The sequence below is a fragment of the Leopardus geoffroyi genome, chromosome C1 (assembly GCF_018350155.1).
Source record: "Leopardus geoffroyi isolate Oge1 chromosome C1, O.geoffroyi_Oge1_pat1.0, whole genome shotgun sequence".
Taxonomy (NCBI): Eukaryota; Metazoa; Chordata; class Mammalia; order Carnivora; family Felidae; genus Leopardus; species Leopardus geoffroyi.
In genome coordinates, this window is record NC_059328.1 from 68,803,368 (window position 1) to 68,820,125 (window position 16,758).

A 16,758-nucleotide genomic window follows, 5' to 3' on the forward strand; every position below is an offset into this window, starting at 1 on the left:
GGAATCAATTATATAGTCCTGGCAAGTGACTTTGAAAAAAAAAATCCTAAAACATCCACTGGAAACACTTAAGAATTGCATCAGATACAAAGGAAAAAAGTGTGGTTAAGAAATAGTGACCATACCTGTGATTATTTCCATGATTCAATATAACAAGTTATTAACGTGTTATAAATAAGGGAATAAATAAATGTATTTAGAAATAAGAGTTGTACCATCTTTTTGTAACATTTTCTTAGTGAAAATGTTGAATTTTAATAATTAATATTAATTGCAACAGTTGTATTTTAGACTTTTCCAAACTTCGCAGTACCATTGTGAGTGGAAAAGGTTGAACCCAAACCCTTGAAGTTTTCAGGGAAATAGTGTGAAGTGGCCAAAGAAGGCACGGCAATTTACAGTATGCAAATTTTTCTTTTGATCCCATAATTGCCCCATGTTTATTTTGTCCCTTTCATTGTCTTTGATTAAAAGAGTTAATCTAGGAAGATGTCTGTCTGTGATTTGTCTGAACACTGCCTGCCTAGTTCATCACATGTGCTTTTGATAATTATCTTGATAGTACTGTATAATCCACGTGGCTCTGCCACAACACATCCAAGTTGCATTCTCCTGTATGTTTATATTTTAAAGAAATAGAGCAAGGAATTTATTACTTAGTGATCACTTGAAAATGTCAGAATATCCCGTGTTACCTGATAAAAAGGAGCTTGACTATTTAGAATCACAGATTGGTGAATTGGTGAACTTTGAAATAAGTTTGATTCTTCAGAAAAAGAAATTAAAACCTGGAAAGGTAAAATGACTTAGCCAAGTTCACAAGGCTGACCAACACACTTTAGTACTCAGTAATCTTTCCATATGTACATATTTGACCAGTGTAGACTATGCTGTCTTTTTATATGTGTCTTACACAACACTACATTTCCGAAAATATTTTCATCATGTGTATGTTTTGTGAACATTTCCTGTAGTTGTTTCCTGTCAAGTTGACTAACATTCATTGGTGGATTTCAGATTGCATGAAAACTTATAAAATTATTATCAACTAGGGGGCTTGAAAAGTCATACGGTACTTTTCTATTCATGACCTTTAATAACACAGGCTCTGGAGTCTGACAACCATGTGTGTGTTACATTTGAACCCTTAGTAATCCTGGAGACTCTGAATTTAATGTGTTAGTTTCATACTTTGTAAAGTTGTTCTTATAACCATAACCTACTCCATTGTTTTTTGTTGTTGATAATGATGTTGCTTTAAACAAAAAAAGTGATCCATATAAAGCATTTAACACAGTGTCAGAACATATTAATTGCTGTGTAAACGTTAACTGTTATAATACAGTAAACCCTTGGTTTGTAACTTGTTCTGTGAATGTTCTGTAAGGCAAGCAAGCATTTCTAATAAACTTTAACTTGATAAACAAGTGATGTCTTGCAATAAGAGTAGTACATGTTGCTGACTGTTACAGGATCACAACTGAGCCAATGGTTCTTGAAATTCACTTTGATATACAAGTGCTTTGGATTACCAGCATGTTTCTGGAACAAATTACGCTTGCAAACCAAAGTTTTACGGGGATTTACTTTTCTGTCTTCCTATTTGAATTTTTGTATTTCTGATTGGAAACATAGGGTTTAAACACGAAAGTTCATAAACATGTAACTCATCTGTCTTTGTGAGAAACACTAATGAACCCCAGTAGGACCTAGAAAATAATAAATTGGCAAAATACAAATATTTTTCTTTTTTTGAGGATGACACATCATTTTCATTGATTGTAAATGGTTTATCTATTTCTTAATGTTTACTATTTTTATTTTCATTTTCAAAGGAAAATAGATATGACACACAAAAAATGCAATTCTATATGGTTTTAACAAATACTAGTCGATTTAGCTTTGGTTCAACAAATACTGGAATTATGTATCTTGTACCCACCTAGGCATTGGAATTATAACTAAGAACGCTATCATCATAGTTAGCAAGGAAGATATAAATTAAAAAATGAATATGCATAGTACCATGGGGTAATAATAAGTACTTTAGTAAAGATGTGTATAAAGTTCAATGGAAACAGGGGAAAGAGCAAGACTTTATAAAGGAGAACGATGCAAAACCATAGACACTGTAGCATTGAATAAAGCAATATTCACTGTTAAGAACTCATTCAGTTCTGTGCATTGAAAGTATAAGTATCATGATCTCTCTTCTCCAGAAGATTCTATGTTAGAAACCTAAATTATTAAAATGTGTTGATTTTCCGACTCTTTTTCCTTTTCTTTTTTCTTACTTTACCTGTTTGGATGATTGTACCTAAGGATTAAAAATCCTCTCCGAATTACCAAAACGGCAGGACACTCAACGACACAACTTCTTAAATATCTTTCAAAGGCAGGGGGAAATTCACTTAGAACCATGACTGTAATCCTGCAGATATCAACAACTACAAAAATTAAGGGCTTAATTTAAAAACCACAGTGCTTCATAATATCCTATATTTTTGACAAGTAGTGAAAGTTGTGAAATATGGCTCCAAGCCAGTCTTCTAATAATGTGCTCTAACATTCATAATATTTTCTAATAATATAAATTTATTCTCATTTATTAAGGAATTATAATTGCAAAGTATCTCTGCCTTTAAAATACTCTGTACTTCAAATTTTTTATGATGCTTGTTTGAATTTCCATTAAAAATTTCCACAGCTTTTGCTATTGAAATGAAGCTCTAAAGCATCTTTTCAATCAAAACAAATATAACAATATCAGTTTAAACTGAATTATTTGTATGGGCAGTACGGTACAGTATCAGGAAACAGAAGAAGCAATAATACGTGTAAAAGTTTATTTACTTATGAACTTTTGCAAATAAACTTTGAGAGGTCGGCCTGTTTACTGTCTGTCTTGACATTTGTCCAGCTCCATTTCTGTATTCCTTCTTCATTGCTGGTGTGCCTCCCACATACTTGTAATAACCTCATAAGACCATAAACCCTCTTAGTGAAAACCTCTGATGTTTGGGGTGTGGCGCAATCCTCTGAAGATTTCTATGCTCTAAATTATGCCTTTTTCTGCTCTCTTCATTCCAGTTACACCTTTAGTTTTCTCAGTAGAACCGAGAGCTTAGCCAAGTCTGAGAATTGGTGATTTTTAAGTCACATCAAAGTGTAACCCAGTCACCCTTCTGGAGGACTGTTTGAGTGTTAGAAAGAAGGTGCTTGTTTTACCAGGTGATTTTATTACATTGAATTAGTGAGAGGCATTGCACAATAACATTAAAGAGAACAGGTTTTGGCATTGCGTTGACCTGGACATGACCCAGTTTTTCAACTTGAAGTTTATAACTTGGAACTGTTTAGTCCTGAATGTTAGGGTGGTTTTTTTTCCCCTATAAAAAGGCATATAGGGATAGTTTATGTGATGCAGAGTAATTAATTAAAAGGATAGAGAGAAGGAAAAAAATACTGAAATTAGTGCTGGTCTTTTATAAGAGTAATGTGCGAAATGGTGACAGGTTAGAGAATTGAATTAAAAAACTTGAGGTCACGTTGAAGGTTTTGAGAATGGTAGCTAACCCATAGGTGGAACACCCAACAGTGAAGGTGGACCTCTTGCTCATGTAGCTCCTCCCAGCTGTTCTTGGCTTTCTTTCTGTGTGTTTACCCTTTGTCCTAGGCTGTGTTACTACTTCATGGGTCCAGTGGCTGAAAACTTAAAATTCTCATTTTTTATTCCATCTGGGAATCTTTTTTCAGCACTTATGAACGGTCGTTTACTGCACTCTTCCTAATACACCACACTTGAATTCATATAGCACTTTTAATTATTGAGCAGTATTATGTACATTATCTCATTTTAGAGTCACACAGGTACAGGTAGGAAAAGTAACATCATACATGTTTCATCTCTGCTCTGTAGGCGACAAAAGTGAATCTTAGATAAAATTTGCCCTTCCCAGGTTATTTCAACTTGTCGGACTAGATTGGAGCAGCGCTGGCCCACTGCTGGGTGCTTCCATTTATACCAGTTTTAAATAAAGTGTCTATAAATCTAAGTCAGTTATTGTACCATAAGTGTATTACTATCATAGCATCTTAGTTTTTCTCTGGGTGAGGGGGACTGCTAAGACAAATATTTTTTAAGATAATGCTAACAGCAATGAATATGTCTACATTCAATGAGAAAGTGAAGTCAGTGTATATCAGAGCTTATATTCCACTGCCTAAATGAAGATTGTTTCTTGATTAGTTGTTACATTCTCTATTTGTAAAACTTGTCATTTATAAGTCCATCAACTAAATTTGTCCTTTTTCTTTGGATTTACTCAAAAAGAGCCACTTAGTTTCTTATTGTGAATAGATTATACGTGAATAGATTATACAGATAGTATTTGCTAGAGTAGTTTAAATTTTATTATACAGGTGAAGAGTCCAGCCAAAGATACATATTAAAAAAACTAAAAAATTCTTGACATATAGTAAAGAATCAAGGAGTTATTTAATAAATGTATGGATGACTTAAAAAACATACTTTTGGTGACATCTCTTGAATATAGACATGAATCATATTACTTGAAAATGCCTTATTAAAATAATTTATTTCATACATGTCTTAATTTTAATTTTCTTTCTTTCTTTTTTTCACTTTTAAGGTTTCAGCAGAGCAGCTTTACCATTCGGGTTAGTTAGGCGAGAATTATCCTGTGAAGGTTATTCTATAGATCTGCGATGTCCAGGCAGCGATGTGATCATGATTGAGAGTGCTAACTATGGTCGGACAGATGACAAGATTTGTGATGCTGACCCATTTCAGATGGAGAATACAGATTGCTACCTCCCAGATGCCTTCAAAATTATGACTCAAAGGTAGATGCTTCTGTGTTATTATCCCATTTTAGCTACTACATCCAAAGTAGATGAATAGAGTCCGTTCTCAGCCCATTTATTAAACTGAGTGAGGGTTTTACCTACTACTGTTGATTTCTACTTTTAAGCTTTCAACATTTAAATCTCTGTATCATTTTTATATAGCTTAACTTAACAGAAAGAATATGCAATATGCATCTTTTGATTTTTATATATCATAAGATACAGAGAAAAGAATATTTCAAATGTAATTTTGTTTTTTGGGCCTGTAGAGTTTTGAAATATTTTTTTAACAACAAGAATGTTTAACTGGGTCTTTGGCAATAGTTGGTCTTTAATTTTTTTTTAAGTTTATTTATTTATTGTGTGAGAGACAAAGAGAGCGAGTATACACACCCACAAGTCGGGGAGAGGCAGGGAGTGATGGAGAAAAAGAGAATTCCAACACAGAGCGTGACTCGGGGCTCGATCTCACGAAACATGAGATCACGACCTGAGCAGAAATTAAGAGTGGGATGCTTAACTGACTGAGACACCCAGGTGCCCCAGGTCTTTAATTTTTTAATTAATATTTTTACAGCAAAAATGGGCAGAGAAAGTACAGAGAGTTACTATGTCCCATTGCTACACAGGCACAACCTCCCCAGTTATCAACATCTTGCATCACAGTGGTCCCTTTGTTATAATAGATGAACCCACACTGACACCTCATTATCACCCAAAGTTTATACTTCACATTAGGGTTTATTCTTGGTGTGGTGTATTCTATGGCTTTTGGCAAATTTATGATGGCACATGTCCACCATTGTGGTATCAGGCAAAGTAGTGTTGCCATTGTAATAGGTGTATAGTGATATCTCATAGTTTTGATTTACATTTCCCTAATGACATTTCATATTGAACATCTTTTACTATGCTTACATATTTTCTGTTTGTCTTTATTGGTGAGGTGTTGTTCAGGTGTTCTGCTCATTTTCCAATTGGATTGTTCTTTTTTTTTTTTTTTTTTTTTTTCCCTGAGAGAGAGGGTGCACGAGAGAGTGAGCAGGGGAGGGAAAGAGGGAGGAGAGAGAGAATCTTAAGCAGGTGCCAGGCCCAGCACAGAGACTGATGTGGGGTTCATCTCACAACTGTGAGATCAGGACCGGAACCAAAATCGAGAGTTGGACGCTTAACCAACTGAGCCACCCAGACACCCCGTCCATTTTCTTATTGTTGAGTTTTAAGAGTTCCTTATACATTTTAGGTAACAATTCTTAATCAGATAGGGCTTTTGCAAATATTTAGTGTCAGTCTGTGGTTTATCTTCTCATTCTCTTGATCCTTAGCTTTAAAAAACAAACAAAATACAGCAGATTCAAGTTAAGAAAGCATATACTGGGCTTTCTCTCTTTCTCTCTCTTTCTACCCCCCCTTCATATATATATCTCATTGGTTAATATTGTGTTTTAAAAATGATGTGTTTGAATTATAAAATTTAAAATATATAAACGATACCTCTTCACAGGATAATTGCCTGCCTAACTCTAGATAGAATACTAAAACACTGCTGACAATAGGTATTGCCTTTCCTCTGCCTTAACACCCAGCACATAACTCCTGGTCTCTCTTTTTTTTTTTTTTTTTTTACCTCACTTTTGCTACACTTGGCATCTTAATTAAAATTCTCTTACATATGAAATATTAAAATTGTGGTTAGTTATGGCCAAACTAGTACAATAGTATCCAACAATTCTAGTTATTTGGAACATAGAGACTCTCTGAAGGAACATTTAAGTATCATAGAGTTTATTATACATTATTGCTTTTGTATTTTGTTTACTAGGAAAACCCTTCATCTTTCTATTCAAAGCTTTCACCCTCTTCTCCTGCCTCTTTCCCCACTCTGGACTCAATATTCTGTCTAGTTTTCTGGCTTATTTATTAGTCTCCCTTAAAGTAGAAGAGCAAATTTTCTAGACTGGGGTCTGGTCAGTGTAGGGAAAATGAAAATATCAAGGGGTGGTAAGAGATGATGAAGAAAAAAGTGAAAAAACTTTTTAACAAAAAATCCATGCCATAGTAATATGGGTACAAATTGCTGTAAAATCTCTGATTTCACAGAGACTATGTATTAGCATATTTTTTTATTGATAGCACATTATGAGTAGTTTTTCTTTAATGCTAATGCTGATCAAGATGCTTTTTAAGAAACCAGAGAACATATACAATACTTTTGATAGATTTCCATCAAAATATTTTTTATTTTTGGGGTGCCTGACTGGCTCAGTCAGTAGAGCATGGGACTCTTGATCTCAGGACTGTGACTTTGAGCTCCACATTGGGTGTAGAGATTACTTAAAAAAATACATAAAATCTTTTTTTAAAAGTTTGTATTTTTAGTTCTTAAAGTATTGTTAATAAAAACTTAAGACAAAATCTTATTTGCATAAATGGCATTTGAGAAAGGTTTTTTAAATTTAAAACAAATATCATTATGTATTATGTAGTATTTTGAATCAAAACGTAACTTACCTTCTTTGGAAGAATGGATTCTGTACTCCCCTAAAATTGTAACACAACAGTTTACACATACTGTATCAAAAGTTGGGAACTGCCCATGCTAGAAAGACAATAAAGGCAGCCACTAATAATTGACTGTTTATCCACTCTTTATATTATTGAACTGTTTAATTTAATGATATTAGATGAACATCTAGAAGTAGGCCAGAGAGAAATGGGAAGTAAAGAATTATTACATAAAATGACCTGATTTTACAAAATTGACAGGCAAAAAAGCAGTGGAGTTGGTACAAAGAGAGGGTCTGAAAAAGCTGGCCTTAAGGAATTATACATTGTCGGTCACTTATCTTTGTGGATTTATACATTTAAATACATAATTCAGTATCCAACAAGATATATGTCTTATCACATTTATATCTATTAAAGATAATTACCTATTGTAGGAAATGTACAAGATAATATAGCAAGTTATTTTCATTGTTTCATGATGTTATAAAACCAGGACTGCATTTTTTATAATTCTTTTAAGGTTTTATTTACTTATTTTGATAGAGTGAGCAGAGGAGGGACAGAGAGAGAGGGGGGAGAGAGAGAATTCCAAGCAGTCTCCACACTGTCAGCATGGGGCTGATGGTGGGCTTGAACCCACGAACTGCAAGTTATAATAGAGCTGAAACCAAGAGTCAGACACTTAACTGACTGAGCCACCCAGGAGCCCCAATAATACTTTTAAAAGGCACCAGAGTTTTGGGGTATTTAAGATCAGTGAAAGCATAGACTTATTCTCTGTAGCCTTGTTATCAAAATATCCAGTCTGTGATGTTTTAATGCAAATAAGGTGTTAATTCCAAAACTAGCTGTAGAAACTCCATTTTTAAATTGTATTATACTGGTAGCTTATAATTATTTAGTCAGCACAATGACAATTTAAACAAGAACACTTTTGGGGGCGCCTGGGTGGCTCAGTCGGTTGAGCATCTGACTTCAGCTCAGGTCATGATCTCATGGCTCCTGAGTTCAAGCCCCACCTCGGGCTCTGTGCTGACAGCTCAGAGCCTGGAGCTTCCTTCAGATTCTGTGTCTCCCCCTCTTTCTGTCCCTCCCCTGCTTTCTCTCTCTCTCTCTCTCTCTGCCCCTCCCCTGCTCTCTCTCTCAGAAATAAACATTAAAAAATTTTTTTAAACAAGAACCGTTTAGTGACAATGAAGACAATATTAAGAGGACTTAAAATGAGTTTCATAGTGGTAGCTTATAAGAGTTCCATTCTAGGAGTGTCAGAATATAAACCTTTAAGGAAGTCTGCCATATTTGGTACATAGTTTAAAATAGCTGGAAGAAAATATGTAGATAATATTTTTGCAGCTGAATTATTAATGAATAATTATTGAATATCTTATTTTTTAAGTAAGTGTAGGGTTTGAACTCTTGACCCCAAGAGCAGAGTCTCATGCTCCAGACAGGCAGCCCATTTTATTTAAGTATATCCCTGTTTTTTTTTAATTGAAAAATAATTTTCAGTATTCACAAATGAAGTAAGATTTATTTTTACCATACTCCTAATAATTTGGCAAATTATCTATTTATAATTGTCAGAAAATGTGATATTCAATAATGTAGGAAAAGGCATTTTTTTGGTTTTAAGAAAAAAACTTCTCTTTTGAAAGCTCAAATAAAAGCACTTGATGTTTTCTATTGAATTTCTAAAACGCTGTGATGGAGATAAACACAATTTTCAATACCATTAATATATGTTTGTCCCCTTTCCTTACTGTCATCACTTCAACAGTTAAGAATCAAGTAGGGGCGCCTGGGTGGCGCAGTCGGTTAAGCGTCCGACTTCAGCCAGGTCACGATCTTGCGGTCCGTGAGTTCGAGCCCCGCGTCGGGCTCTGGGCTGATGGCTCAGAGCCTGGAGCCTGTTTCCGATTCTGTGTCTCCCTCTCTCTCTGCCCCTCCCCCGTTCATGCTCTGTCTCTCTCTGTCCCAAAAATAAATAAATGTTGGAAAAAAAAAAAAAGAATCAAGTAAATAAATACACTTGTAATTCTGACTGTGGTGGTGGTAAAGTATTAATAATTGTTACTGATTCTTCATTTTCTATTTCCTGTTCATTTAAAAGTGTGAAACCAAGGCTCTGTCAGAAAGTGATAGTACACTTGTCTTATAAGTACACCAAATGGCTCACCCTAAAAAGTGAGAAAAGAACTTCTTCCCTAACATGATTTTAATACTCTATAAAATAATCACCATTAGAGTATTTTTAGCACTCTTTGAAGATAATATAGTGAGGTTCCTTAAAAAAAATGTGCAAGGGGTGCCTCGGTGGCTCAGTAGGTTAAGCATCTGACTCTTGATATTGGCTCAGATCATGATTTCGTTGTTCGTAGGTTCGAGCCCTGCACTGGGCTTTGCACTGACAGTATAGAGTCTGCTCGGGATTCTGTCTCTCTCCTCTCTTTCTGCCCCTACTCCCACCCATCTCAAAACAAATAAATAAACTTAAAAAAATGTTTTTAAAGAGTAAAAAATGTGCAATAGTTTTAGCACTTTGATTTCATTAAAGCAAAAAAGAAACAAACAAAAAAAACCTTACTACAACTCTGAAGTATTTGATGAATAAGTAAATTAGAGTTTGCTAACAATGTCGGGTTTTTGCAGCACTTAGGGACAATCTAGTTAAAGTGATGTGCTAAATTGTATCTGAGATCCTCTTGTAGTGTCATTTATGACTATCCCTTTGTTCAAGTTCTTCTCTCTGAGAGCCTGACCGTTCTGATTAAGGTAGATTGCTGCTGTTCGCTATGCTTTATAATATGCCCTTAAGTTTTGTAGCACTTTGGTCTAGAGATCTGAAAGTAAATGTGTACTTCCCACTCCCCTCCCCCAATATTTAATGTTAGGGTAACATGCATGGGTAGGTGAGGTTTTACATGTAGAGTATGAGTTACAGAGTTAATTCATACTAGCAGATATGCACCAGTGTTTTCTGTCAATAAATACAAAGAGGTTCTAAAAGTAATAATGTATTCCTCTCAAGATAGAATACATGCCTCAGGTTTTCCCTATGGTAGGAAAGGTGTATTTTTGCCATTGACTCGAAAATAAGCTGTTTTTGTATTGAAATTGACTAAGACAAAAGAGGACTGTCCTACAAGTGGAGAACTAGCTCGTTCCTTAAAGCTTCTGGCCAAAATTTTAGCCCACATATAGATAGCAACTGGCTAGAACCTCATAGCAAAACTATGTTACGTTTCTGGGTTTTTTTTTTAAGTTTATTTATTTTGAGAGAAAAAGAGTGCACGGTTATTAAATAAAATTCAGTGTATTTTTGGTAGTTATACTACTCATATCAGTTTATTTGGGAACGAGTTTGCCTATAAATAAATGGTTCAGCAAGCGATTGCTTATACAGATTTGGTGCTCACAAGAGTGGTGAAGGAACATATAGATGAAGCAAACATTAATGTAAAGTTAAATTTGCTGGTGAATAGGTGATATCATTCACAGACATTATGTAGTTTGAGCATGCAAAAACTCTAGAGAACACCTGAATATAAGGGACAGAGGTAAAGTTGCCATCAAGGAAACCAGGACAGGCACAGAAAGGTAATGTCTCATAAAGCCAATAGTAAAGTTAATAGCAGTCGTAATAGTAAAATAATAGTGAAGTATAAAAGATGTACACTTTTTTCCTTGTTGATATTGAAGGTTTTGTTCTGTCTAGATAGCCCAAATAAAAGAACATTTAGGCTTTTCATGATAGAGTTTCAGAATAGATATCAAGAAAATAGAACTCAGTCTTGCCTAGACCAGAAGAATTAAGTATTTCCCTAGTCACAGAACCAACAATGAACAAATACATGGCCTAGATTTATAAAGTAGGTACACTATTCAGGGACTTATGTCTTAAAAGGAAAAAAAAAAATCTAGCTTCTAGAACTTGGGTACAGTTTCATTAAATTAAGCTAAGTCAGTAGGTGACAAAACTTATTTCAGAGCCTAGATCTTTTCCAACAAGGGTTGGGATGATGGAAGTAAGCTCAAATATATAGGAACCAGATCAATTTGTTCCTGTCCTACATCCCATTCAGTTACTTTTCCATCCTTGAATTTCTCTTTTGTCAACCTATCAGTGTCCCACCCAACTCTTCACAAGCATAATCACGTTTTATTTAACATGGCAACCCAACAGCAGCTCAAGTGGTGACAGTTTCTTTTCCATGACTCATTACATTACAGCAGATGTAGAGTGAGTCTGGAAATTTAGTGCATATTCACAGCGTGCCGTCAGAAGTAAGACTCCATGGAAAGGACCATGCCTGCCTTAGTTAGGAGTAAGCATGAGGATCTCTCCCTCTGCCTTTCCACCTTTCATTTTTACTACTAGTCAAGGCACATAGACTTTCTTTGGGGGTGGGTGGTGGGGACATACATGATTGTTTAAAAGAGTTATTGAATAACATTGTTAGACTGCTGAGGAACTTGGGACTCATCATATTTTGGCTCTGTTTCTTTACATCCGGAATCAACTGTCATTGCATTCAGTACATTGTGTTTACACGACAGCACATATATTCTCCTCACTGATTTAAAAAATATCCTTGATAAGTGGCAACATGATATGCCTTTTTTCACTTTGTGAACTTTTAAAAAGGTTGAATTATTTGCTATAAGGGCTGAAACTTCATTTAATACCTAGAATCTCATTAATATCTTCATGACATGAAAATTTATTATTAAATAATAATAACTAATCTCATTAATTCTGCTATCTAGACTTTAAAAATCCACTTCTGTTATTTTCAACTATACTGATAAGATATTGTGTATAAAATATTTAAAAGATATATACACATAGTCATACAAAACCTTCCTAAGACAACTGATGAATATTGGAAGCTTCTCAGAATTTACCAAGAAAATCCACCAAAATGCAGTCACAATTCTGCTAGTGTCCTCTGGCAGACTTCATGATTATAGATTTCAGTGTGGATATCCTCTCCTTGACATACCGCCCTCTCAACTTTTATATTGATCATTGGGTCTTCATAAAGAAGCTTTGTATCCAAGTCAGAACTTTCTTATAGAAAGAGTTTACTTAATTATTTTTTTTATCTCCTGATCTCTCCTTACAGGTAACAATGTACTTAAAACCTGTTTTTCTAAGATATTCATATCCCATCCTTATTAACGGCACTTTTTTAGAAGAAAAAAAATTAGCCAAATCTGCTTTTTCACCTAATTTGATATTTTATAATTTTAATTTTATAATTTATAATTTTATAATTTTGGGGGTTCGTGTATTTTATTCTTGCATTATTGTAAATACTTACTGGTCAGGGATACTTTTGCTTAGTCTGTTTATTCATTGAACCTATTCATTCTCATAGAATTTAAGCCTGCCATTTCTGAAGAACTATATTCTTACCTTTATGCTGCTTATCCCAAGTGCTTTTATCTATCTGTGGTGTCAGATTTATCAGCCTTTTGTCCATTAAGATGAAATGTATCTGGGGAAAAATGAATAACTCAGATGCTACTAACTCATCATCTGTGTGCATTGTACTTAAGTTATTTTCTGTTAGGTGATGGATTTCCACGAATTCTTCACTTTTGGCCGAGTTGTTTTAAGACAACTAAAGGAATCACAAACACCTCTCTTTGGCCAAGGATTGGGAGGTTACTAGTATAGACTCTTGAACCTGTGTATAGTAATAAATAACCATTAAAGCTCTAATTGGTATATCTAATTGGACACATACTTTGCATGTCACTTACCGATGGGCATTTAAACCAAAGCATTCATTATAGGAAGAGGAGACTAGTGGCAGTAATAAACATGAAACATATTAAACATTCACATTTACTATGCAAGAAAGACTAATAAATTGTAAAATGGCTTAGAAGACAAATAACATAAATACTCCTTACAACCCTGGTTATCAAATGTAGAAGAAAGAAACAGTGTCACATCAAAGATTCTGCTCTTCAGGGTTCTCTGTTTCTCCTTTTAAAATGAAAATTAATAAACAATTCTACTGGATAATGAGTACTAAGAGAATAAGTGTGAATTAACAGTTTTCTCTGGTACTTATGGTTAATATGTGGGTTGTTAACCTTTTATAATACGTCTTTTGGTCAAGGAAGCTAGGACGATTTTCCCTATGAACAAAACATTACTGATCTTCAGTGTTTCCTAAGAATTAAGAGGTTTGAATAATACCTTAAAAGTCTGAATTTGATTTTCGTTTTGGAGAGATACTGGGCGGATGAGGGAAAGAGAAGTTAGGTTTTTAAAAGGAAAAACCTATCTCATTTCAACTCTAGTGATTTGGGTTCAGTTATTATTTTTATTATTTTTTTAAGTTTATTTATTTATTTTCAGAGAGAGAGAGCACGAGCAGGGGTGGGACAGACTGACTTGGGACTTGAACTCACGACCATGAGATCATGACCTGAGCCGAAACCAAGAGTGGGACGCTTAACCAAATGAGCCACCCAGGCACCCCCGGTTTTTATTTTTAGAAGTTATCTTTATTTTTGAAACCAAAGTGGAGAGGTGAAGAAATAAAAGCAAATGTAAACATTGATTTGACATACAGATTTTAATATTATTGTAAATACTCTGTTCATAATCCCTTTCATAGCCTTGAGTATCATTTACTCCAGCTTTCTTATTTGAAAGCTGTTTCAGATGAGATTACAGTGATATTTTAATAGTACATATATTGTCATCTACCTTGTAGTTTTTTCTCACTTAGAACATACCCTGCTTCACACTATAATACTGGTTTCTATTTACAAAGTCAACTTAAACATTAATTGTGTTAACTGACAGAAACAAAGTCCAATTTAGACTTATATTACCTAAATGTACTAGATAATCAGTGTTAAATAACTGAAAGCACACTGTATCTGCTTACATAAGACTAGTTTCAAATACCCATTTGAGTTTTGTTTTGTACCTAAGTGTGACTTCTTTTTAGTATGTAGCTGCTCCTTGATGGCATGCTACTAGTGTTGTGTATAAATATAACTTACAAGCATCCTTTTAAATTTTGAACAAATAAAAATAGTTAATCACAGTTATAGAGAATAGAAACGAAATTTATTAGATTTTCAAATCAAGACATAGTCACTATGTTTTCTCTGTATTTGGCTTTCTCTCCCCACTCCCCACCGAAAGCTCATAGCCAAATGCTAGTGAAATGTAATATATTGCACATTTTTTTCTACCACTATAAAAAATGAACAAATTATGATTTGTAACTTCACTTAAGAATTTGTAATTCCTTTTTGTATGCAGTGCAGTGTCTTATCAGCATGTTTATTGCCAGGAAATTAAATGTATTTGTTGAAGCTTTGGAATAATTTTAGTGTCTGAAAATATACTGTTTATTACTTAATGCATTTTTATTATGTAATAAATAATAACAAAATGTAATTTTGAGTGAAATTGATAATTTTCCAGCCTAACAATCCTTTTTATTTTATTGAGATTTCTCGGTCAGTAAAAAAAAAAAAAAAAAATCCTGTGTGTTATTGGGTAGAGGGAAAAAAAATCCTTAGTCACTGTTATAGTCCAAATCCTTACTTTATTTTCTTACTAGCAGTTTAGGAGCCCTGCTTTCCCTCTCAAAAGCAGGTAGCAGTTGTGAATCAGTATCGCTTATAATATATTCTATTGACTTATCAAATGAAGACAAAAAGTTGTCTTTAATTGTGGCGTTGCTGATTTTTCTATGTATCACATAATGAAACTGAACCTAGACCAAATTCGCAAGAGCAGCAGTAACAAAAACACCAGTATCGATACACGACTTTGTACTTTGCCTAAGAAAATTATTGTGGTTAATTAGGTTTCTGATAGCATTACATATTTATTTGTCCTACAGTTTTTAAAGACCTATTTTTACTTTGCTATGTATTTTCTTGAAATAAAGCAATTAGTTACAGTTTGTAATGCTGTTTGCTATTCCACAATTAGATTTAGACGTAATATCTCTGATGTTGCTAGGAAAAGTCAGGTTTGGAAGAAATACAAAGTGAGTGATTCTGTAATCTTGATATTTGTTGCACATAACAATCAAGTGTATCCTTTAACTAATGCAAGTCACCGTTCTCCCAGTAGTTGTTCAAATGTCATATGCAACCAACACCAACATAGTTTTAGAACTCACCTAAGCACACTCCCCATTGCCTTAAAGAGAATGTCTGAAGTGATAGTCACTCTGTGTAAGTTGTCTTGAGATTATGGCAGTGGTCTTTCTGTTCAGTTTTACAGACCAGAGATCCATCATTGTTATTGAACTCACCTGTAATGTGTGAAAATACTACTCTGTCTAAAAGTGGATTCACCATGAAGTTAATAAATCTTAAACATCAGAGCCCTTCACTTGCACAAGCTCTTCCAAGTCATTGTTAGAACCCCTAGCGGTATGCTCACAGGGTCATATGTTTTTGTAAAGTTGGCTGAAGTATATGATATTTAAACACAATCTTAAGGTTTTGATTTCATTCTCTGACTTCTCTGTTACACTTCCCCTCATTTATGGTCACTTAGGAGTAGCCAAAAGCTAGTGGGATTCTGTTAAGTAGAGGTTCTGGTGGTGATAAATTCAGTTTGGGTTTAGTGGTGTATTTTTATGTGGTTTGCAGACACTCATGTACAGTTTAGTTATTGCTGGCTATTCTGGTGAAGAAATGGCCTCTAGAATTGCTCCTATTATTCATTATATTGCCTTACTGATTGTGACATAAATGTGCAAGGCCAGATGTCATATTACAATTTGAATGTGTCCTGTGGCACCTGAAATATGTGGCAAGTGGAGGAAAAATAATGTTTGAAGTGAATGGAGCCAGAAGCTACTCTGTGGAAAACCTTTTCAGTCATTAAATGTGTAAAAAACAGTAAGTGGGGGATTTGGTTTTCATATATAACGAATCAAAGCAGAAGTTCTCTCCCTTGTATTCTGGAGGGAGTATATAGACAACAAGTCAGATGTGGTACTTAAATTATAAAAGCAACATGCTGTTCCCCTCTTTTAGTGAGTATCATATAAAATAGAATTTACCAGAATACCTGTGTTTGTGGGACACGGGCTGTAGGAGTTCAACAGGCATGAGCATCTGTGACGTTGTAGGCTTGTACTTTGTGTATGCTGACCATCAGTAGTAAATAACAAATTTTGAGTAGCTGTTCTAGAGGAAAACCAAAACTATAGAAAGTGACAGTATGAAATTGTTATATATGAGACAGTGGTAGGATTTGTGGTGAAAAAATACGAAACAAAATATGAAGGAATGCCGGCAATTAATTTATTAAAATGTTATTTCAGTTTTCTGGATTTTGTTGCTTGTGATGCTTGTTGGCTTTTACAAATGTGTTGT

At 34.4% G+C, this 16,758-nt stretch overlaps 1 protein-coding gene across 50 annotated transcripts in view; it reads left to right on the forward strand.

The window, feature by feature from the left end:
• ADGRL2 (adhesion G protein-coupled receptor L2) overlaps positions 1-16,758 on the forward strand; it is a 625,523-nt gene that overhangs the window by 536,888 nt on the left and 71,877 nt on the right. For all 50 annotated transcript variants that reach the window (XM_045478006.1, XM_045478025.1, XM_045478013.1 and 47 more), the window contains one exon: positions 4,653-4,866. In XM_045478006.1, the coding sequence (XP_045333962.1) occupies positions 4,653-4,866 (214 nt within the window). The remainder of the gene's footprint in view (positions 1-4,652; positions 4,867-16,758) is intronic.